Source organism: Peromyscus californicus, unplaced genomic scaffold (assembly GCF_007827085.1).
Source record: "Peromyscus californicus insignis strain IS unplaced genomic scaffold, ASM782708v3 Scaffold_12__1_contigs__length_115047231, whole genome shotgun sequence".
Classification (NCBI taxonomy): domain Eukaryota; kingdom Metazoa; phylum Chordata; class Mammalia; order Rodentia; family Cricetidae; genus Peromyscus; species Peromyscus californicus.
In genome coordinates, this window is record NW_026294413.1 from 6,479,494 (window position 1) to 6,501,633 (window position 22,140).

The window sequence follows — 22,140 nt, forward strand, 5'->3', positions numbered from 1 at the left end:
AAAGGTGAATCTGCATAAAGTCTTACGAAGTTTCAGCTATGGAAAGCAGCTGCCGAGCGCTGGTGTTCTGCTTTCTGTAGGGCTGCGTCTCTACAGCCTTTTCCTATCACGAAGGCTTTATCGTACGGAAAGCACGGGGCATTTTTCTTAAAAATAAAAATGCTGCTTAGTGCCCCCCCATGCCTCCTCCTTCACAAGTAATAAAACTTTGGTGCTTAATCAGGGTTCCAGATGTTTGTATGTATTTATTTATTTGGATATTTATAGTGTCTTTGTCAAGCAGTTTGCCTCCCTGGGTGCATTCCAGAAATTTTAAAAACATACATGGTAAAGCCACAAAGATCAAAGACCCATGTCTTGTGAACTCTTTGCTGCACGTCGGGTTGGGACAGTCCCTAAAATGATTCATATTAAGAGAACAGAAGGAAAGCTCTCTCTGTCCACGCCGGGTTTTGCGGAATGTTCTGGATGGAAACGACGGACTTCGCAGGACTTTGCCAGAAGGACCCATTCACACTGAAGTCTCTCCCCTCCGCTGAGTGAGGGCACTGCTTGGAAACACGCCAACAGAATAGGGCCTGTAACCTCCTCAGCATCCACAGACTCTCACTATATAGTCCACAGTGGCTGGAACGCTCTGTGTAGCCTGGGCTGGACTCTAACTTGTGATCCTCCTGCCTCAGACTCCTAAATACTAGATATAAGCATGCACCATCATACTTGGTTTTCTGTGTTTTGTTATTTATGTCTTTGCTATTTCCTCCTTAAAAATATAGAAATTAACTATTTCTTTATCTTCTTGAATATTGATTCTGCTATGTAGAACTCTAAACTGCTCACTGTACATAAGTATTTTATTCTCTTTATTATTTTAAGAATGTGTAATATCTGCGTGAACATGGGAAACAGTAAGATTTCTTCCTGTGATTGGTTAATGGTACTCACCAGTCTCTGGAAAGGAGAGAGACCCTCCAGAAAGAAGCATCAGTTAAGCCTGATGGAGCCAGCCTGTGTCAGAGAAACCCGTGTTCTGAGTGACAGTCTCTAGTACAGACCGCCTGCTTGGGTGGAGTCCCGCATGAACAGGTCTTGGCAATAACAACACGTTGCCTGTGGCTGTGAGGTGGGCACACGCAGGCATGTTCTCGGCTTCTCCCTGGAGCTCCTGGCATTTTGAGCGTTTGACTTAATGCTTCTATTTTCTTCTGCCGAGTGCGATTCCCACCCTTAGGTGACAGGGCAGAAATAACTTCACCCAAGCTATTGTGTTTAGCCTTCAGGACTGTGGGACGCTGTCTACTCCAGCACTGCATGTTTGACAGAAATGTCTGTGTCAGTACAAGACAGGCTCACCCCCGAGGATCCTGGGGTGGGGGGCGTTGCTCATCAGCAACCTGAGAGATGTAACTTTACCTGGATTGATGCTGAGAATACCTTTCAGCAAGGCTACTGGTGGCCCAGCCATAATATTCTCTTTTAAATTTGTGACATCCTTTAAGTATCAATAAAACCAATTTTCACTTAAAAATTGTTATATTAAATTATATCTGAAAAATCATATATGGCTGATGTTTTAAACAGGCCCATTCTCATGTTCTGATTTTGTCCTGTTAGAACACAGGCTGAAATTTAGCTAGAGACAGATATTGCTGACAGAACGTTCGGAATTTCTCAGGTCCAAAGACTAGCTGACGTTTTGAAAAATATGATTTCTGGTTTTTGTATCTTTAAGTAATGCTTTTTGGGCTGCTAGCTATAGCATATCTTCCTGTAATCATTTATGGTTAGTGTTTATGAGCTTTATAACCGAAGTTTATTAAGTGAAAGGCCAGTCAAAATATTTTCTCTTTCTAACATCAGTAGGGTGTTTTCTTTCACTTTTATTTTTGTAGCTGTCAGGGATGGAGCCAGGGTCCCATGCATGCTGGGCAAGCAGTCTGCCACTGAGCTACATCCCCAGACTGTCCCATTGTTTAGAACGTTCATTAGAATGTGAATGGGGTCTTAATTTTTATATGAGAATTGCTACGTTTTTATTGGATCCTGAAGTAGCAGGGTTCAAGGGAAGAAACTTGAATCTGAGAATTACGTATTTTATAATCCTCTTTATCCTTTTTTTTTTTCCCTTCTTGAGACAGGGTCTCCTGTAGCCCAAGCTGGGACTTGCAGTGCAGCCTAGGATAACCTTGAATTCCTGATCCTTCTGCCTCTGCCCACAGCTGATTATGGGCATGCACACCCAACTGAGGCAGGTGCTGGCCCAAACCAGGGTCTTGTGCAGGACAGGCGAGAAACTACCAGCCGAGCCACGTCCCCAGCCGCTCTGTTTAACTTTTAAATTTTCATATCATTGCTCCCTTTTGTTGTGTGTCTTTAGGAAAATTTCTAGATGAAGTGTGAATGAGAACATTTTGCCAGCATAGCCTGGCTCATGCTGTCGGCAGAGCAGGACAGCGGAGCGGGGAGTGAGCTTGGGCTGGATCTTGACTCTTCTGATCTGACCTGTTGAGGTTCGCAAACAGCTTCCGCGCCGAGGAGAAAGTATTTACCCAGCTCTCGTTGTCCACTGTCTTTTAACAATAAAAATGAAGGCATGTACTGTGCTGGCACACGCCTCCTGAGACCCGAACTGCAAACGGGTCCTGTTTTTGGCCTCACGTTCAGACGTAAGAGAGCAGTTGCAGACATACTGAGAATGCGGCCCTGCCTTCCTGGGCGTTGGACGTTTGGCGATCCTTTGAGCTCAGTTCTGCCTTCCCTGACCATCTTGCTTCCGGAGCCCCCTGCTTTCCTGGAGCATCCTTCCCTGCTCACCCGGCGTCCAGGACCTTATTGAAACCCTTTCCTCGCATCTCACGTCTCCTGGTGCGTGTTCTTAGATGCCATTTTCTAGCATAATGTGTGTGTAGTGCTTCCCTTCTCTAGATTCAAGAGCAGTCCCCCACCTCTGCCCTGTGGTCCCCTGGAATATCTGTCTTTGCTTTTCATCACAGGAAACCCATTGCCTAGACAGATGTGTGGCGGAAGCCCCCAGCTCACCCTCCTTCCCGCTTTGTGTCTCCCGCAGCTGTTGGGCTTTCTGTTCTTAGGTCACAGCAGTCAGAGAGACAGGGCAGGTGGCGCCTCCTAAAGGCTGTTAATCGTGCCTTTGGTTACGGAGACCCACTAATTACTGGCTTCTGATGGGGCTCCCTGACTTGAGATTGTGTTGGAGATTAGGAGGCCTTAATGACCCCATGATTGTCAGTTTATCCACGTCAGTCCTGGGGTACGATTCTGTTTGTGTTGATATTTCGCATCTTAACTTGGAAGTGTTTACAAGGCACAGAAAAGTGGGCATGAAGCAGGTTGTGTAACGTGCTATTGAGACGGGAAAATTGGTGGTGTTTGCTGAAGGGCAGCGGCTGCTCTGCAGAGCAGGACAGGGAACACCTGCCTCCTCATCCCGCTTTCCACTTCTGCAGGTCCTTCTGGTCCCTCTGCCCTCAGCGGGCAGGCCCTTCTTCCCTGTTCTGCATAGTGCTTCCTCTTGGCCATGGTCTCCCGTTCCCTTCAGAGAGCGAGATTTACTTGGCCAGGCTGCTGGCTGGGACAGTACTTTTACAGTCTCCTTCTCAGATGGTGGCATGGGCTGCTGTAATGGGAACTTGTCTCTAGTCCTGGTGTGGTGGGGTTCAGTGTATTCATTGAGTTGAATATGCTAACTATGTTAGTTTATTTTCTGTTGCTGTGATAAACACTGTGGCCTAAAGTAACTTGGGGAGGAGGAAAATGGTTTATTTACCTTACACTTCCAGGTCACAGTCCATCATGGAAAGGAAGTCAGGCCAGGAACTCAAGCAGGAACTGAAGCAGAAGCCATGGAGGAATGCTGGTTACTACTCCGTCACTGGCTTGTACTGACATAGCTTTCTTCCACAGCCCACCCTCACCTGCCTAGGGCTGGTGCCACCCACAGTGGGCTGAGTCCTCTCATATCAATCATCAGTAAAGACAGTCTCTCACAGACATAGCCACAGGTCCATCTGATTGAGCCACTTCCTCAGCCGAGACCCTTCTTCCTGGGTGACTATGTTGTGTCAAGTTGACAATAAAAACGAACCAGGATACTAACTGTAAAACTAATCATCTAGCTTAGAATGGATGGGTGTGACGACCAGAGTGGATTCTAGGGAAAGGAGGGATAGAAAGTTTGAATTCTTTTCTCTGTCACGCAGTTTTAACCACAGTTCAGTGGCATTAAGTACATGAACATTACTGTACGGCCTTGGCCCACATACATCTTCCCCAACTGATTCTGTCTCATGAAACCCTGACTCCTGTTTGTCCCTGCCCCGGCCTCTGGCACTCACCCTGGGGAGTGAATGGAATCTAAAATAGTTTTCCTTTTGTGATTAACGTCGTCTGGCATCGTGTATGCCATAGCAAAGGTCAAAATTCCCCTCCTTGTTGAGGCTGAAGTCTGTGCTGTTGTGTCTCTACCACACGTCATTTTATCCCTCCATCTCTCGTCAGACTGGTAGTTCTCTTGGCCTTTTGTGGCTAACGCAGCTGTGGTCATGACTGTACTGACACCCAAGTCTCCACTTCTTTTTCTTTGGGGTGTCTATCCAGAAACAAAACTGCTGGATTGTGCAATCATGGCATGTTTCCTGTTTGGCGATCCTGCCGTACTGTTTTCTATAGTGATTGAAGCATTTTACCCACTCACAGTCTACCAAGGCTCCAGTCACTCCACACAGCCACCAGCCCTTACAGTTTCCTGGCTTTTGATGGTAGCCCTCCTCCTGGCTGTGAAGCATAGAATCCTTTCTTCAGTCAGTAGATGATAGCGATGCATCTTTGTGTCCCCAGTGATGGGGAGAGCTAGGTCCCCGAGGCAGTGGGGCTGCAGACACTAGGCACTGGGGATCCTGGCATCCCGGGATCCGGGGATCCGGTGATCCTGTTTTGGGCATGTGGGTGGGTGTTTTCCTGCTGCTCTCATGTCACCTTGCCCTCCCAGTGCCTCCTATTTTATTGCCTTACACTTGAAATTTAGATCAAATGCAAACGGTATTTAGATTTATTCAGTTTCTCAACACATTTCCTGCCTTTCTTTCGACAGGATTGGCATAAGAAGTCTTTTTCAAGTAGTAAATTAATTTAAGTGGCACGTACCCCACCTGAATTTTGTTACACGTTAGCAGTTTAGATAAATGGATATTATAATCGCTGAGCATTCTGGCCCAACAGTCCAGGGCCGACGTGGGAGACGCTACAATAGTGATAATATTCTGTCAGTCTGGGGCAAAGAAGGAGAAGCGGAGAAGAAAAACCCAGGGCGTATTTTCTTATTTGTATTTATAAGATGCCTGTGGGGAAGCTGGAAATGCTGTGTGGCAGTTTACATGGCTAAAAGCACGCGGAGAGAGATAAGGCCCTAAGGATGCTGCCTCGCAGGTCCGTGGAGGAGAGACAGGGCAGGTCAGGTAATCGACAGCTGCGTCAGACAATACTCCTCCATCGCCAGCAAAGATGCTCTCCCCCCTTAAACTCACCATTTCCTTGAAGAATGCAGTTTATTTTTAATGACTTTATTGATTTGACGATTGGGTTACAACGAACTGTATTTATTGCTGAAATGTTCCCTTCCCGTCAGCACTTTAATACGCATAAATCTACTTCTGGCACCACTTTGATAGACTGTAAAACTGCTTATATTTGCAGGAAAATTTGTTTTGCCACGGTATGTTTATGTTAGATGCGGTGTGACTTTTTCCCTCCTTGAAATCACTTTATGCCGTAGCTTTGCTAAGAAATAGACACACTCAGGGCCACTAAAGATCAGGTGTTGTTGCGGTAACAGAAAACAAAATGAAGGGCTCACAGTGGAGAGATCACAAACACCACTTTCAATTTCATATAGTCACTTCTCTAATGCTTTATTTTTTTACTGTTGTGTGAAGACATCTCAGTGTTTGCTTCGCAGTTTATAGCTGTATACTGGATATAGTAAATATCTAGTATATCCTACGTTTACTGTTATAATCTGCATATGATTTTAATAGTTTGCATGTAAGAGCCAGTAAAAAGGAACTTTATTTCCCATTGCTTAGTATATGAGTGGAGTTAAAATACATTTTCTATGATATTTCTTAACTTTTTCATTTAAATAATGTTCTGTCTAGTAAGCTTTGATGGATGTTCATGAATGCAGTTTTGAGATATGAGCTGATATATATTTCAAAAATATTTCTTCCTTTTCCATAAAATTTCTTAGTACATACTTTCTTCTTCAATGAAGAGGAGTATACTTTTTATTTAGTTAGTTTTGGGAATTTTAATTTAATTGATGCATTTATTCCCATGTTAGGGGTGGAACCCAGAGCCTCCTGCATGTCCAAACACCCTATCACCAAACTCCACTTCCAAGTAAAACTTTATTTTTACCTGCATGATAAAACCAATAATAACCCAGTGATTAATTATGCTGGGGGTTAGGACTCTCCTTCTCTAAGGCAACTAAATGTCGAGATAAATCCATTGCTTAGTGCATTCCTCTGCACTATTACAACCTAGAATGTGTTTCCAGCTACCTCTGAGATCTCTAGTTCAGATTCAAATATATGACAAAGTGCAAAGGTCCTGTTATGAATGAACAGCAGCCTTTGTGGGACCATGGGAGTGCTTACAGCCCCGGGACAGGCCAACCCCAGCAGATGCAGAGCGGTGTCTCTGCTACATATTCTCTCCACAGGAAGAAATGAACTTGCAGGGCACTTACAGAGTCCTGTGCTCAAGGCCTTTGGGAATTATCAGCTGAACTTGAAGTGGGTCTGTGGGTTTTCACAGGGAGCTGTGTTATAATGGGATGTTTAATTTAAGAGAGCCTTGTCGATAAGGGAGGCACAGGGAACCAAAATTGTCCAACGGGTTTCTGCTGGCTTGGCAAGTTGTGTGGGTTTGCGTTGTATAGCGGGTAATCGCTTCCTCCTAGGGCAGTGGCCACATCTCCTTTCGAGGGAAGAAGGTGGGTCTGAGTCTGGGCTTCTTTGCTGTGTGAGCAGAGCTTTTAGGTTAATGCGGTCAGCTGTCCAATCCTGCACTCATACAGAGGGGCAGTTGCCCTGCTCTAGTGTTCCAGACCCAGGAGGACTCACAGATGCCCCTGGGCATAGGAGCAGCTGAACACATCATGAATCATGCAGTTGAGCAGCCTGCTAAGTGAGGGAGAAAAGAATATCACGCACAGAGGTTTGATGTCTTTTTATGGGAAAACAAAGGAGTTTCGATCCTTTCACATTGAGTTTAGCTTAGCCATTGTGTGGCAAAGGAGGTTTAATGAATCATTGTTTAACTAAGAGCTTGCCAAGTATTTGACCATTAAATAGTCTCCAGTGTGTATAGAGTTCTCCTCTGACAGACTCTTATTTGACTGTGATTAATTGGCATCGAATTGTTATTTAATTACCTCTGCAGAAATCTAAGAACAGTTTGTGTTCTGATTAGTTATTTGATGTAATAACATGCATCAGAGCTGGGAAGGTCAGCTCAGAAGACATCTTGCCACCAGGAAAGCCAACTTCTGCTGCTTGAAACTCACAAAAGGTCCCCAAAGTATTAAAAACTCAGAATCACAAATGTAGCTTTTACTTAAAATACAGAAATGTTTGACAGTGAGAACTTACATTGTAAATCTGTAAAGCTTAGGTTGAAATTTGTGTGAAGTTATTAATTGGCCCGTGTTAAACAACGTAGGCAAGAAGCCATTGAACCTGTGTACAGTTCAAACACTTCACATGGTTACACCCGTTAGAGACATCAGCAGGGAGGAATCCAGCAGCTGAAAGCACCGGAAGAGGAACCGTGGGGCTTGGATGCAGTTCTAGTTTGGGAATGGTTGACCTAGTGAGAGGGGATGAAGACCACCCTTATGAGGGGAGAGTTTGGAGGCCTGAGGCCCACACCATAGAAAGGAGACACTTGAACTTGGAGAGGAGGCAAGGAGGAGGAATGGAAAGAGGCAGCTATTAAAAGAACAAATAATGGAGTCCCGAAGCATGCATGGCATTTTCAGAGGAGAGCACTGAATAGTGTCTAATGCTGTTGGAGAAGTCAGGAAGCATGAGGTCTGGGGAGCAGTGGCTGTTGGTTTTAGAAACCTGGGAAGTAAACTCAGCTAGGAATGCTGAGGTGAGGGAAGGCTATGATGCGTCTGGAAAAGACTCGGGGGTGGGGAGCGGCATTTTAAGGTTTTGGAATTCTCTGTAAGAACAAGGTGATGGTTTGACTACGAGATAACGTGTTCAGAGCTTTCCTGAAGTGACAAGCTAAGTCCATTAAAGCAGTTACAGTACTGTGTCCTGTGTTACAGAGCCTTACTGGACTTTAAAAGGAAGTAATGCAGTAGTTGGGAAGGATGTATTTTATAAGCATCTTTTTAAAAATCCCAACAAAGGTCTACACATTTACATTTAGCATAGCCTAGCCAGCTTGGTGTAACATCTGTTGGCAGTTCCCTGGTATTAAAATGATTGCTGGAGATAGAAGTGAAGATCAGATCTGGGTGTTGGTTGATCTGTTTCCAGCACACCTTCAGTTGTTTTACATAGGGCGGGGAGTGGGAGGGCCCATTGTCTTCAAGTTCCGTCATGTCCTCACACTAAATGTTTGGCTGTCCTATTTTTGAGCATTGCACACACTCGTGTAAGCATCGGAGATAGAAAGAGCTGATTTTGCATATCAGACGGCAGTTGCCATTCAGGGTAATCTCATCACCGAGTTGGACGCTGGCCTTTTGTGGAAGTAGAATTCTTTGTTTCCATGAATGCTTTCTGTAGCTACTGCCATCTTTGTGGGATCACATTCTTGAGGCTGCTCTGCTGGGTATTTTCAGGCCTTTGTCTTTGTGCCGTTGATATTCATTTTTTTCTGAACTAATTCACGAGCATTTGGCCATGAATGACAGTCAAGGGATGCTGGATAAGGGGGAAAAAATCCCACTCATGCGAGTCGTACATTCCTATAGCAGGAGAGGTCAAATGGTCGTCAGCTTCCTGTTGCCTTAGCAGCAGCAGTTCCTAGGTTCCTGTGTGGTTCACAGAGACTCTGCAGCTTTTCCTGAGACCTGCCCTATTCCAGAGTTCAAGTCTGGTAGAGTCTTCTAGAGATCTGTTCTTCCCACATCGTACGTGGGGCCTATACCAGACACTCTTGGAGGTGTATCTTTGAAATTCATGGGTAAAGAGGCACCCTGGCTTGCTTTCCTGGTTTTTTTTTCCCTCCTTAATGCTTAGAAAAGCATTTAATGGTTGCTTCAACACCAAGACTCCCCAGGTAACTTGTGAGGTGTTTGCCATCCCTCCGGGGTAACTCTCCACCAAACTTCTAGCCACAAACAGTTGGATTTGCTGTGGGTCACCTAACATGGCAAGGGCTGAGATGAAGTGGAACACAAGTCCCTGGACTTAACTAATCAGTTATGAATTCGTTAAACCTCTGTCTGCATCCATTCATTTGTTCCTTGTTAATAGAGTCTCCTTACTCACAGTAACTTAGGTCATTTAATTCTGAGGTGGAGTTATTTTAAATGGTTTACTTCAATTATAGTTACCCAAGAGAGGGTTCCTGAAACTCTTCTGACCATGAGTGGTAGTCAAAAGACTTAGCATCCGACGTGGCCGCCATTAGTCCATCAGAAGGGCAGGGCCGCCCACAGCAAGTCTGTTCATAACCATTCATGCCAGTGTAATGCCTGCCCAGGCTGACACCTTACTGGCTCATTCTTCACAGTAGGTATTTAACAGAGCTTGCGGAAGTGTCCTCTAAAGCAGCAGCGTGTCCTGGATGTGTTGACAAGAACACACCTTCTGAATACTGGGTGTGAGTCCAGCTTGGCAGCTTCACAACTTGAAGTTAATTGAGTTAAATTCTTCATCTCTAAGTCGCAGCTGCCTCATCTTAAAATGGGGACAGTATCTTTGTCATAGTTCAGAGATGGTGTGGTTGTCCTGTGTAACCGTCTCTGGCGTTCAGTGTCTGGTACTGGAGTGTGTTTTAGAAACTAAGTATGAGTGACCCCCAATGACCATAGCGAAGCCTTGCGTCGGTTCTGCATGGCGAGGCAGCTGTGTGAATTGGCATGGGCTCCATCACACAGCGTCAAAGGTGGGATTGATGTCTTGGGCCATTTTCTGTAGAACCTACCTGACTGTCCCCAGACAGCCCGGGGTTGAGATTGCCCTCTCATTCCAATCACCCCACCCCCACCCCCCAGCCATTGCCATACTTCCTCCTTACAGACATGGCTCTGAAGAACCATGAACGGAAGACACAAATGAGACCTCTTCCCTACTAGGGGAAGTGTTTAGCGGAGACCCCTCCATCTTTTTCCATTCTATTCTGTGCTCGTCCGTCGCTGTCTTGACATATCGTAAGTCACACATTTTCTGTCATCCAGGCAAAGATTTGTTTGCCTTTGCCCTTCTCTATAGCTTAGCCCTGAAGGATGTCTTTCCCCAACCCAGATTCTGCACTTGCTGCCAACCTGTCCTCTGCCCTCCTTTCGGATTCTCGAGTCTTCTTCCTTTAGGGAAACTGTGCGAGGCTAACCCAGCCTGACCCCTCGATCTCATAGTGGTCCTCTGTGTTCCTGCATCACCACAATGTCTGGTGTGTTGCCCAGGCTTTCTTGTTTGTCTTCTCCGTGTGTGTGCTGCTGTCAAGAATGTCTTCAGGCACACACTTCTCTCTCCTTGTCTTCCATTTCGTTTCCCAAAGTTTTCAGTTAAAGGGGTCAATCACAGTCTCAAAGTGCTATTTGTGTTGGCTTTTGCAAGTGTGAGGGAGAACACATTCATACAGCATCTACTACAGGATCTTGTAATAATTTTCTATTTTTATTGCTTATTGCTAGTCTCTTACTGTGCCTAACTTGTAAGCTAAGTGGTAGCACAGATCACTGTGTGGGGGAACAACATAGAGAGGGTTTGGTGCTGTCTGTGGCTTCAGGCATCCACCCAGTACCTTGAAACGCACCTGTCCCTGCCGACGACCTGCTGCCAGGGTGTCTAGTGTCTCCTCTTGGTTCTGTCCTTCATCCCTTATGTACACTCCTGGCCCTCACACGGTCTGCATCCATTGGAGCCCGACACCCACTGCCTCCTCTTTCTGGCAGCCGCACCCAGAGCCTCTTCCTCCATCTCTTCTGCTCTTAGGGGTGCTGTCTAGATTTTTTTTTAGAGAGTTTTAATGCCATTGTATCCCTATCTGTAGGTTTCTGTACCCAAAGTCAGCCTCTGGTCAGCAATATGAAATGCACTTTGCGGGAACACAGACAGATCCGTTTGTTAGCAATGCAAAGAAGATGATAGGGATGACCAGCCTGACACTGTGTGGCAACAGACGTCCCCAGCCAAAAACGACTGCCAAAGAAGATGGCAGGAAACATCCACTGTTGGAAACAGAGACTTGAGATGTGAAGAACAAACCATTTGCTATCTGTAGCAATGGGACTTTCTTTTTCTTTTCTGTCTTTCTTTCTTTCTTTCTTTCCTTTTTTTTAAAGACAGAGTTTCTGTGGGTAGCCTTGGCTGTCCTGAACTTCTTCTGTAGACCAGGCTGGGCTTGGACTCACAGAGACCTGCCACAGCAGGGCTTTCTATATGACTCTGTGTGTTTGTGCACTTCCTACATGCTAGCCATTGGTCTGGGCAGCAGGGGAGTTGCATAGTACAAACCAAACAAAAATTCCATCCTAAGAGCCCCTCACCAGGCGGTGGTGGCACACTCCTGTAATCCCAGCACTCAGGAGGCAGAGGTAGGTGGATCTCTGTGAGTTCAAGGCCAGCCTGGTCTATAAAGCAAGTTCCAGGACAGCCAGGGCTGTTATACAGAGAAACCCTATCTCAAAAAAACAAAACTAAACAAACAAAACACCCCTCCCCCCGAAAAACAAAAACAAAAAACAAAAGTCCCCTTCTTTGATTTATGTGAATAAAAAAAGAATCAAAGAATTGAATGGCCTTTGGCTTCCAGAAGCTCAGAGGGAATTTTAAAGGACAGTCATTGCATGAAGGTGATTCGAGACAGAAGAAATGTTTTTTGAGATGTCCAGATTCTTCCTTGTTATTTGGAGTGAGGTCTCCGGACTTTGAGTGAGGTGAAAGTACAACATTTCAGGTCAGCGCTGTGCATTTTTGTAAGATCCTGGGCATTCAGGTGTAGAGGAGAGAGAACCAGTGTCCTAGTGAATGTGAGTTACTGCGGATTTCAAGTCCGTGGTCTTCAATATCTGGTGAGTTCCCTAATGTATCTGTAGACTGAAGAAAGCTAGGGAGTGTCATTCACATCCTAGCAACTGGGATTAAGCGTGTAGTTTTGTCCCTCTACTGGACATCATGTAGAGGGTGAGTGTGGCACAGATTCCATGCCCAGTGTCTCTTCAGTCAGAGCTCTTGTCTTACATTTATTTTATAGGTTTGGTGTATGTTTTTTTTGTTTTATAAGATTGTTGATACTCAGATTTCTCATCATTTAACACAAATGGAAAAGCATTGGGTTTTTTGATACTTGATAAGCCAGTCCATATTGAACACCCCACCCCCATTCCAGGGGGTAGACCAAACACAGCCCTATGTCCATGCAGTATGCATATGAATGTGAATTTAAAAGTTAAGCTACTAAACAGGTTAAGGCCCAACAGATTAGGCTGTGGTGTATTCTGAAAATATATCCAGACCCTTGGGGACACCAGAAATGAAAACAAACTCCCATCAAACAGTGTAAGAAATCTATCTTCATACATGTACATTAGGTATATCTTTTTTCTTTCCTTCCCTTTCCTTTTCTTGTCTTTTCTTTTCTTTTTAAGGCAGTGTCTCATGTAGTTCAGATTGGCTTTGAACTTGATATTAGCCAAAGATAACTTTAAGTTTATGATCTGTCTGCCCCTCCACCCTGGTGCCAGGATTGCAGGCATGCACTACCAGAACCAGTGTATGTAATACTGGGGCTCTAACCCAGGGTTCTGTGCATGACAGGCCAACTGAGCCACATCCCCAGCCAGGCATTGAGTATGCCTTTGCCAGAGCATATGGAGGCTCATTTTTGGTTCAATTTTAATTACTTTATGGTTTTCTCTCTCCACATCTCTAACATAAAATGGAGGTAGCAGCAGCTTGAGACAAGGAAAATATACCACTCAATTCTACAAAGCCAAAATCCTTGGGGGGTCCGGCCTGTACCCAAGTAAGCTAGTTGCTTCCAAAGACATAGCAGCAGTTAAAAACAATTTTGAATTGTTTGGTTCCCAAAATACTAGTTGTGGGTCAAGAAAAGATGCATTTTACAAAATCAGAAGCTTGTAATCCAGTTGAAATAGTTTCTGCCAAAGAATTGTAATTTTTTTCAGAGCTTTGTTACTTAAAGGGTTAGTTAGTGATTTAGTATTTACAAAACTCATCATTTACTGGTTTTAGTAAGCCTGTGCCATATGATACTATGTTGGACAAGGCTTCTGGTGCCTGGGGGTTTAGTCTCTGCTGAGCTGGTTCTGATGAGGGGAAGTGGGCTGAATGGTGGCTGGGGCAGCTGACTGCCCTGGAATGTGGGCTGAGCATGTGCTGGTCCTTGCAGAAGCTGGAGGATGCTGTCACAAGGCATATATGTGCAATGCCTTTCCGTCTTTCCTGTGCCTTGGATACCTGCCTCGTTTTCGGATTGCAGTTCCTCATAGTATCTACTTGAAATCACTTTTGGTAAATTAACTGTGACCAGTGCTATGTGTCCTCAAGAAGTTATCCAAAGCCTGCCCCATAGATAAAGAAGTTCAAGTTGGTAGCAAGTTTCCTGGAACTGTGTTTGTTAGCAAGGAGAAAAGACTAACACCATGGTAGATGGAGCTGAAAAGATGGGAAAGAACAGAGGTGTGATCAGAGTGAGGATACACAGCCAGAAAGAATGCCTGCCATCTCTGTCTCCCTTCCCCAATGTTCCTAAAAACCTGATAGGATTGATATGATAATTAAGATGCAAATTAGGTTATTTTAAATAAAAAACATGCTGGTAATTATGAATGATCAAGATAAGACAAAATTGCCTTTCATATTTCATACTGGGAGTTTTCGCACAGGTCTAGGACATGGTTCAAGAAGTTGGGTAGGAGTAGTCGTAGATCAGTTTCAAAGGATTGTGTTTGGTCTTGCCTTGTTGACTTTAAAATGCTTTGTAAAATAATCGTGTGTCTTGAGTAAACCCAGGAAGAGCTATGCAGGTAAGACTTGGGATACTCATGGAACAGGAAATGAAAGCAAAGGAAGTTCAGAGAGAACCAGAAAAATAAACACAACCATTAAGTAGCTCTATCCTTTGATAAAAGGCCAACAGGAATGATGTTTGTCATGCATCTCTCTACTGTGGTGGGGAAGTCCCCAGAAGGCTGGGCAGATGGCACCCACCCCGGCAGGAAACATTGCAGCTCCTTGGGCACATGCTATTGGCCTTTGTCTGCTGCATCATGAACAGTATGGTCCATGACCTGTGAAGCCTCCTTCAGAATCTGTTTCTATGTGAAAAATCCAGTGGCTAGGAGAGCCCCTACCAGGTAGAAAACAGGCAGTTTGGGGGAGAAGGCCAAAAGGTCTGAAGTTGAATGTGCCTGATCTCTACTTCCTCCTCTGTGTCATGAAGAGTCTTCAAAGCAGAATGTCAGAATTTTAGTTCGACCATTCGGAGGTTATTAGCCATGAGGGTCTTTCACACCCCCATCAGCATTGAACTCCCACAATAATGAGTAACACCCCACAAATACACACTATTCCTGAACTTAGCAGAAGACTCTGGCCATGATCTCATTCATCCTCCTGATCCATGGTCCTGACCTATGAGGTAGTGAAAGACGCATTCATTCATTTATTGATGGTTTCCATTTTACAGATAAGGAATTTGAGTTTAGACTGAGTTTGACTAGGTCCTCTGAAGTCCTGTTGCTTCCTGTTGTCAGAGGAGGATGAGGACCTGTGTGACCTCATTCTCACGGCCTTTTGTTTCACATCTTTGAACCTGGAACCAGTGTCAGAACAAGCCACCAATACCTTTAGAAATCTGAAACTGTGAAGCAGGGAGGGGTGGCTTGGGCAGGAAGGCGCTTCTTGTGGAAGCGTCAGAACCTGTGTTTGGATCTCCAACACCTACATAACAAGCCTGATGTAGCATTGGGCCCCTGTGAGCCTAGGAGGAAGGAGGCTATAGGACTTGCTGTCCGTCTAGTCTAGCTGAATTGACATGTTCTAGATTTAGTGGGAGAACCTAACAAAAAATAAGGCGAAGGGTGAAAGTCAGACATGGCTACTTCATGTAACTATATGGAAATTTGACTATGGGAGAGAGGTCAGAATTCTAGTTCTGACACTGGTTCCAGATTATATTCTACAGTCAGTTTCTAAAATATAACCCTTCGTAAATTTGTATTTTGAAAGAAGTTTGATCACATCTTCTATGAAATTTTCTCTATGGACAAGACAGAAAAGCAGAGTCATGTGGGAGGACTCTGTATGACAAGGTGGACTTCAGAGCAGCCAGCCCGTTTCCCTTTACTCTGTACTTCCTGTACAAATCATGCATACTGGCCATCCCTGCCCTGTGGGGCTGGGGCACTTGCTAGAGATTGGATTTGCGGGTCAAAAGGGTTACACTCTCTTGTAGCTAGAGTTTTCCTGCCTGGCCCACAGTCAGGACAAATCTCTGTCACCCGCCAGTGCCACAGCCACTCAGACCCGACCAAGTAAACAGAGACTTATATTGGTTACAAACTGTATGGCCGTGGCAGGCTTCTTGCTAACTGTTCTTACAGCTTAAATTAATACATTTCCATTAATCTATACCTTGCCACGTGGCTCGTGGCTTACCGGCGTCTTCACATGCTGCTTGTCCTGGTGGCAGCTGGCAGTGTCTCCCTCTGCCTTCCTGTTCCCTCAATTCTCCTCTCTGTTAGTCCTGCCTATACTTCCTGCCTGGCCGCTGGCCAATCAGTGTTTTATTTATTGACCAATCAGAGCATTTGACATACAGACCATCCCACAGCACTCTCTAAGTTGTTTATTCATGTTTCCTTCCTCTCAGTCTGCCTGTGCAATACAGTGTTAGAGTAATGTGGAATTCTCTTTTCCTTCTCTACTGGCGATTATTCATTGTACATGGTGATAGGTTTCACGAGAACAGTTTCTCTCAAGTGCAGCATGTTCTTCAAGTGTATTCACTACTCAGCATTCCCTTCCCTTTCTTCCCTCACTCTCCCCTCTTTGACCAGTCTCCATCTTTCCCCCAATCCATCTTCTGTTGACATGTCTCGTACATACATACAGCTTTTTAAAATACGTGTGTACAGTCTAGGATTCACAGATGAGAGAAAACATGAGACATTTGTCTGATTCTAGCTTAGTTCACGAAATGTGAACATTTCCAGTTGTTTCCATTTTCAAGCAAACTATAATTTCATCCTTTTTATGTGCAAGTATAACTCTATTTTGTGTAATATACCTCATTTTCTTTAATCACTCATGTGGTGATAAACACCTGGGATGATTTTATATTTTATATTTTGGCTTTTGTGAATAATGAGGTCATAAACATGGATATGCAGATATCTGGTGTGTTGAGTAAGAGTCCTTTGGGTGTATTACTTAGGAATGGTTATATTGGGTCAAATGGTAATTCTGAATATTTTGTGAGGCACCTCCATATTGACTTTCATAGTAGCTAAATCAGTTATGTTCCCGCCAGCAATGTATAAAGGTTCTTATCTTCCCAGCATCCTTTGCCAGCGTTTTCTCCTAATGATAACCATCTGACCAGAATCTTAGAGTGTTCTAATTCTCATTTCTTCTGCAGCTAAAGAGCTGGGAGTTTTGTTTTGTTTTGTTTTTTCATGTTTTCTGGCCATTTGTACTTAATCATTTGAAAACTGTCTATTATATTATTATATTGGCCCATTATTATGACTCCTTGTGTGTGTGTGTTTACATGTTCATGTATGTGGACACATGTGCGTAGGCATGTGTAAGTGTTGCATACGTGTGTGAAGGTCAGAGGTCCATGTTGTTTTTCTTCTTCATCATCATCATCATTATTGTCATTATTATTGTCTTTCTTTGAACTTGAAGCTAATAATTTCAGCTAGCCTGGCTGGGGAGTGAGCCCTGTAGATTCTCTTGTCTCTGCTCCCCAGTGCTGAGGAGCACAGGCTGTTGAGCCTGTATTTTTACTAGAGTCCAAGCTCACATCCTCATGTTTGCATGGAAAAGCCCTTCACTGCAAGAACCATCTCCTCCCTTCCAAGCCCAGCTGTCGATGGGCAGTCTTTGCTTCTTTGGGGATTTAGTTTTTTTGAGTTACTTATATATTCTAGGTACTAATCTTCTGTCCAAACATACTTTAGAGCAGTGATTCTCAACCTTCCTAATGCCATGACCCTTTAATATAGTTCCTCATGTTGTGGTGACCACCACCCCCACAACAGACACACACATCATGAAATTATTCATTGCTACTTCATAATTATAATTTGTTACTGTTATGAATCATAATATAAATACCTGATGTGTGACCCCCAAAGGGGTTGTGACCCACAGGTTGAGAATAGCTGCTTTAGAGGAAGGTGGTGCTGGGAAAACTGGATATCCACATTAGAAAGAGTGTAAAGTCCTTCCTGTGAGATCCAAAACTGATGGAGGGGAGAGTAGGCCAGATACAGACTCCCTGATACAACTGTGGTGGCACAGGAAATAACACAGAATTGACAGGTCAGAGTGCATGGAGCTGTTTGCACAGCAAAGGAAATACCAGGAAGAAGAGACGCCTCCACAGAGGAAGAAAACTGCTGACGCAGGGGGTTGTCTGTTTTTGTTTTGTTTTTTAATGTATATCAAGCATGCTATCTGGCCTCCGTAACGGTGACTGGGCAGAACGGGGGTTGGGGTTCCACTCCACACAGGGGCATGCAAGCAGTCCCTGTGGGGGTGGGTTTGAATCCTGCACGCTGGCCTCAGGTGAGGCCATCGGAGGCAGTGGCCATGGGAGGACCTGTCAGTGAGGGAACCTGTGGTGTTAAGAGGTTTCTTGTGAGAAGTCTGGAGTGGCTGTGATTAAGTGTATGGAGGGCTGCCATGTCAAGAGAAATTAGTGGTTCTGAGGGCAGAGTATGCGGCAGTAGCATTTGGGTGTTCTGGAAGGCAAGACTCAGTGTAATGTGAGCAGGCAAGCTGTTTCTAACAGAATAGTTTAAAAAGGACTGTATGCCCCTGGGAAACACACTCCCCACTGCTCTCTTCCCCTGACACATTCCAGTGGGGACCACATGTCATTGGGATGAAGAGGCGAGGCAGAGTGTGGAGGGAACTCATCATAAGGATTTGATTTGGAGACCTCTGAACACATGACTGGGAGGCCTTGAACTCGATGTCGCAGCCCTGATTTCAAAAGGCAGAAAAATCTGCAGACACTGTTCTTACATGCTTTCTGCAAGGAGGATGCTGTGAACCCCTCTTGTCCTGTGGCATTTGTTCTCGTTGGTGAATGAGAGTGAGGGTTGCTGGGCTGGCTGTGTGGAGAGGCCTTTTCTCAGCGGTTTGCATTGTGTTTTCTGTTGATAGCTACCCTCTGGTAGCTCAGCCCTGAAGATTCTTGAACCTGGTAAAATGTAAAGGGGTGGTTTTCATGTAGTAGTCACCTCTAGTGAGCCATTTTGTCCTTTTTAAAAGGTTTTTTCAATATTGCTTTTGATATATTTTTTTTTAAAGCTGAATCATGCATCTGGTGTGTCTGACTCTTGCCCGTGTTTTCAAAGTCTAACTTTCCCCTTTTAATCATGTGTTTAATGATTTTAGTTTGGCTTGTATGTCTTTGTGTGTGGTACATGTTGTGAGTGCGGGGATGCAGCTAGATCAAGACCTCTGGTGTCTTCCTGTATCACTCTCTGCTTTAGTGTCACGAGACAGGGTCTCTTGTTGAACCAGAACATTGCAGTTTACCCTCAGCTGGCCGGCCGGCGAGCTCATGTGTTCCACCTGACTCCCCTCTCAGGACACGTGCAGCTATGCCCGACTTTCTACCTGGGTGCCAGGGATTCCAGCTCAGGTCCTTACGGTTGCTGAGCAAATGCTCTTACCCATGGAGCTGCATTTTTCTTCTTTCGGTCTTGTTTCTTTGCGAAGTTAAAAACTAGTCCACAAAACCCATAGACTATATAAGGGGAATGTGTCTATCTAACTGTAGTGTTTTCTCAGATGTATCTGATTGGGATGAGTCCGTCTCTTCCCTCTCCAAGCCTGCCGTAGGAAATGGTGGGCAAGGCATCCTTGGGTCCTCAGACTCTGAGACTCCACCGCAGCTATTGGACCAGAGTCCACATTTTAACAGTTGAACTTTGTCTCGGGCGGCATGCTTCAGAATCTGGCTCAGTCACCATTCCACCTTTTTGTTTGTTTGCTCTCCGGCACTTGTTAAAAAGTGCCTGGCATCGTGACAGGATTCTCTCACACTCATGGGCCATTTAATCCTCAGGACAAGTTGCTAAAGGAGGTGTTATTGAAGCTCAGAAGAGTTGTCACTGAGTCTGCCAAAGATGTCATGAAATGACACTTTCTAGACTCAGTGTGTCTTACGTCGGAGACAGGGAAGCTGAGGCCTGCTTGTCTTTGATGTGCACACCCTGTGCTTCCTTCCGAGTAGAGCCAGGTGCTCTGGAAGGATTGCAGAAAGGATGCTTCATCCCAGTGCTGACTGGAGTACCCCTGGGGGCCTCATGTCACATCTGTACCATGGCCTCCCTAAGCACCAGCCAGAAAAAAGCTCAGGGAGTTGCCTGCCTCAAAATAGACTCTCTCTATCTACCTGTCCATCCATCCATCATCCGTCCATCCATCCATCCATCCATCCATCCATCCATCCATCCATCCATCCATCCATCTCTGTGTATTTCAGTTTTTAAAACTGTATCATTCAAAATAAGAATTGCTTGCTAGAAACCATCTTTGACTGGTGCCCTCTGAAGCCTTCACCGCATACCATTTTCTTGGGTTCTTCTTCACAGGAAATGCAGTGGGTGGTAGGAAGTGATCTTTAATCGTGGGGTATTGTTTCTGTCTCCCTGCCTACCTTTCCTTTCGTCTCCTTGGATGCTCAAGCCTGCAGCTGTCTGAGATGAATGACATTGCTGTGTACCCACAATGCTGCCTCTCACTCAGAAGCCTTCTGAGTTTTCCTGGCATGTGAGAGCCAATGAACCATCCTTGGGGAGTAAAACACTTACCTTACAATTTATATGTAGGAAAATTAATTCTCATGATTAAAGAAAACTAATGTGGCAATTGGAATTCATTAATTTCTGTGTTTGGCATTTTTTTAATCTACCTACTTTGTACTTGGATTGATCTAAAAATGAAGGAACATTCTAAAACCCCATTATCCCAACACTGGCACAAGTTTTTCCCATTTCCCGTGTGTGTGTGTGTGTGTGTGTGTGTGTGTGTGTGTGTGTGTGTACACATACATATATATGTATTTTTTTTAAATCGGGGCCACATTGTAATTCTCTGTCCAGTACCATTTGGTGGTATTTTTATTTCTCTTTAGATATCATCCCATATTCTTTTTCTTTGCCACTGACATCAGCTTATTTCATATGAATGCCTAACATATTAAATACATATGCATTTAAAATATTGTTTTGATTTGTTTACAAGTTGTTTCTCTTAAAGGGTCTATCTGGGGAGATGTGTAATTTCTCATATCCTGTATTTGCAGGAAGAATTTTAAATCGTTTCTCCAAAGACATCGGACATATGGATGACTTGCTTCCCCTGACGTTTCTAGACTTCATCCAGGTATGTAGAGTGATACCATGCTCTCAGATGCAGAACTGAAGTACCTGTCTTTTTCTTTCTCTTTTCCAGGGCCTTTCCGTGAGGGAAAGGGGGTGGCCGTGGGGCTGTGGGGCTGGAGGTGTGTAATGTTACCTTATAAAAGGCCGTGTTTGTAGAAGGAAGGTGTGGTTAACATTCAGAGGCTGACTTAGCATGAGTGATATTGTGTGTAGGAGTGGCTGTGCGTTCGTGTCAGGGTTGGTTCATGGCAGCTACATGCTGGTAAGTGGCTTTCCATCTGCCTCCCAGGTATCTGGCTTGGATCCGATTTACTGTGAACACATTTCATAATATAGAAACAATCACCTCTCACGGAAAGATAGCCCAGATTAACTAAATTATGCATTGTATTGCCACAAAGGGCAAATATTTACTGCACCTTTTTTTTTTTTTTTTGGAGGGGGTGGGGTAAAACCAGGTGTGGTTACTTACAAAGAACAGATTAGCAATAATAAGGTGAAAATAATACTTTGTTAGCAAGGACAATAGAAGAGCGGTTATTGCAGATTCAAAGCTTTAAATGCGGGCATGTTTAAGCCAATAATAGAGTACAGGATCAAAGTCTTCTCAGAAAATGTCTTTTTTGTTTTCCTAGGCAACTTTTCTTTTCACACATTGATTGCTCTGTCTTAAGGTGTCTTTAAAGAGGAATCTCACAGAAATGCCTTCTTTTTGCGTGTTGTTTTGTCTGTGAACTTGAGGTCCAAAAGCCTCATGTCAGATCACCTCGTCTCTCACCTCCTCATTCAGTGTTGTTCACCTGTGGTTTTACCTGTTTTCCTGTGCTCTCTTCTGTCCTTTAACTCTGTCTGCTTTGCAGTGACTCAGGCAGGGGATCTTTCTGTTTCCCCCCAAGCGTTTATTTTGGAAAAGAAATGCATCTATCAAAAGCCGTGCACTCGTTAAGATCCCAGCTGCTTGCAGCTCCCTTGCCATGAGATTGGACCCTTTCACTCTCCTAGCCGCCAGTTCACAGCTGTTCTCACCAGCAGCCAAGCTGCAGGCGGGAGGTGGAGACGCCACAGGGGGGTCTTCAGTTATGCCCAGGTCTGGCTGGACCTTCCCCTTTTCTTCTGTGCTCAGCACTCTTCAGGCCAAGCCTAGGTTCACTTCTGTAGTCACTGGTCTCAAGAACTGAAGGATTACTTAATTTGGGAAATTGGCTGTGTCAAAAAACAAACAACTCAACAGTAGGCTACAGTGATTGCTGGAATCTCTGTCAGTCACACAGAAAGAGAGC

The 22,140-nt window shown here is 44.6% G+C and overlaps 1 protein-coding gene across 2 annotated transcripts in view; it reads left to right on the forward strand.

Moving 5' to 3' along the window:
• Window positions 1-22,140, forward strand: part of Abcc4 (ATP binding cassette subfamily C member 4) — a 229,251-nt gene that overhangs the window by 131,583 nt on the left and 75,528 nt on the right. For both annotated transcript variants that reach the window (XR_008216921.1, XM_052732478.1), the window contains exon 20: window positions 20,782-20,861. Coding sequence is in view for 1 of the 2 variants with exons in the window: in XM_052732478.1 (XP_052588438.1) it covers window positions 20,782-20,861 (80 nt within the window). In the remaining variant the exon portion in view is untranslated. The remainder of the gene's footprint in view (window positions 1-20,781; window positions 20,862-22,140) is intronic.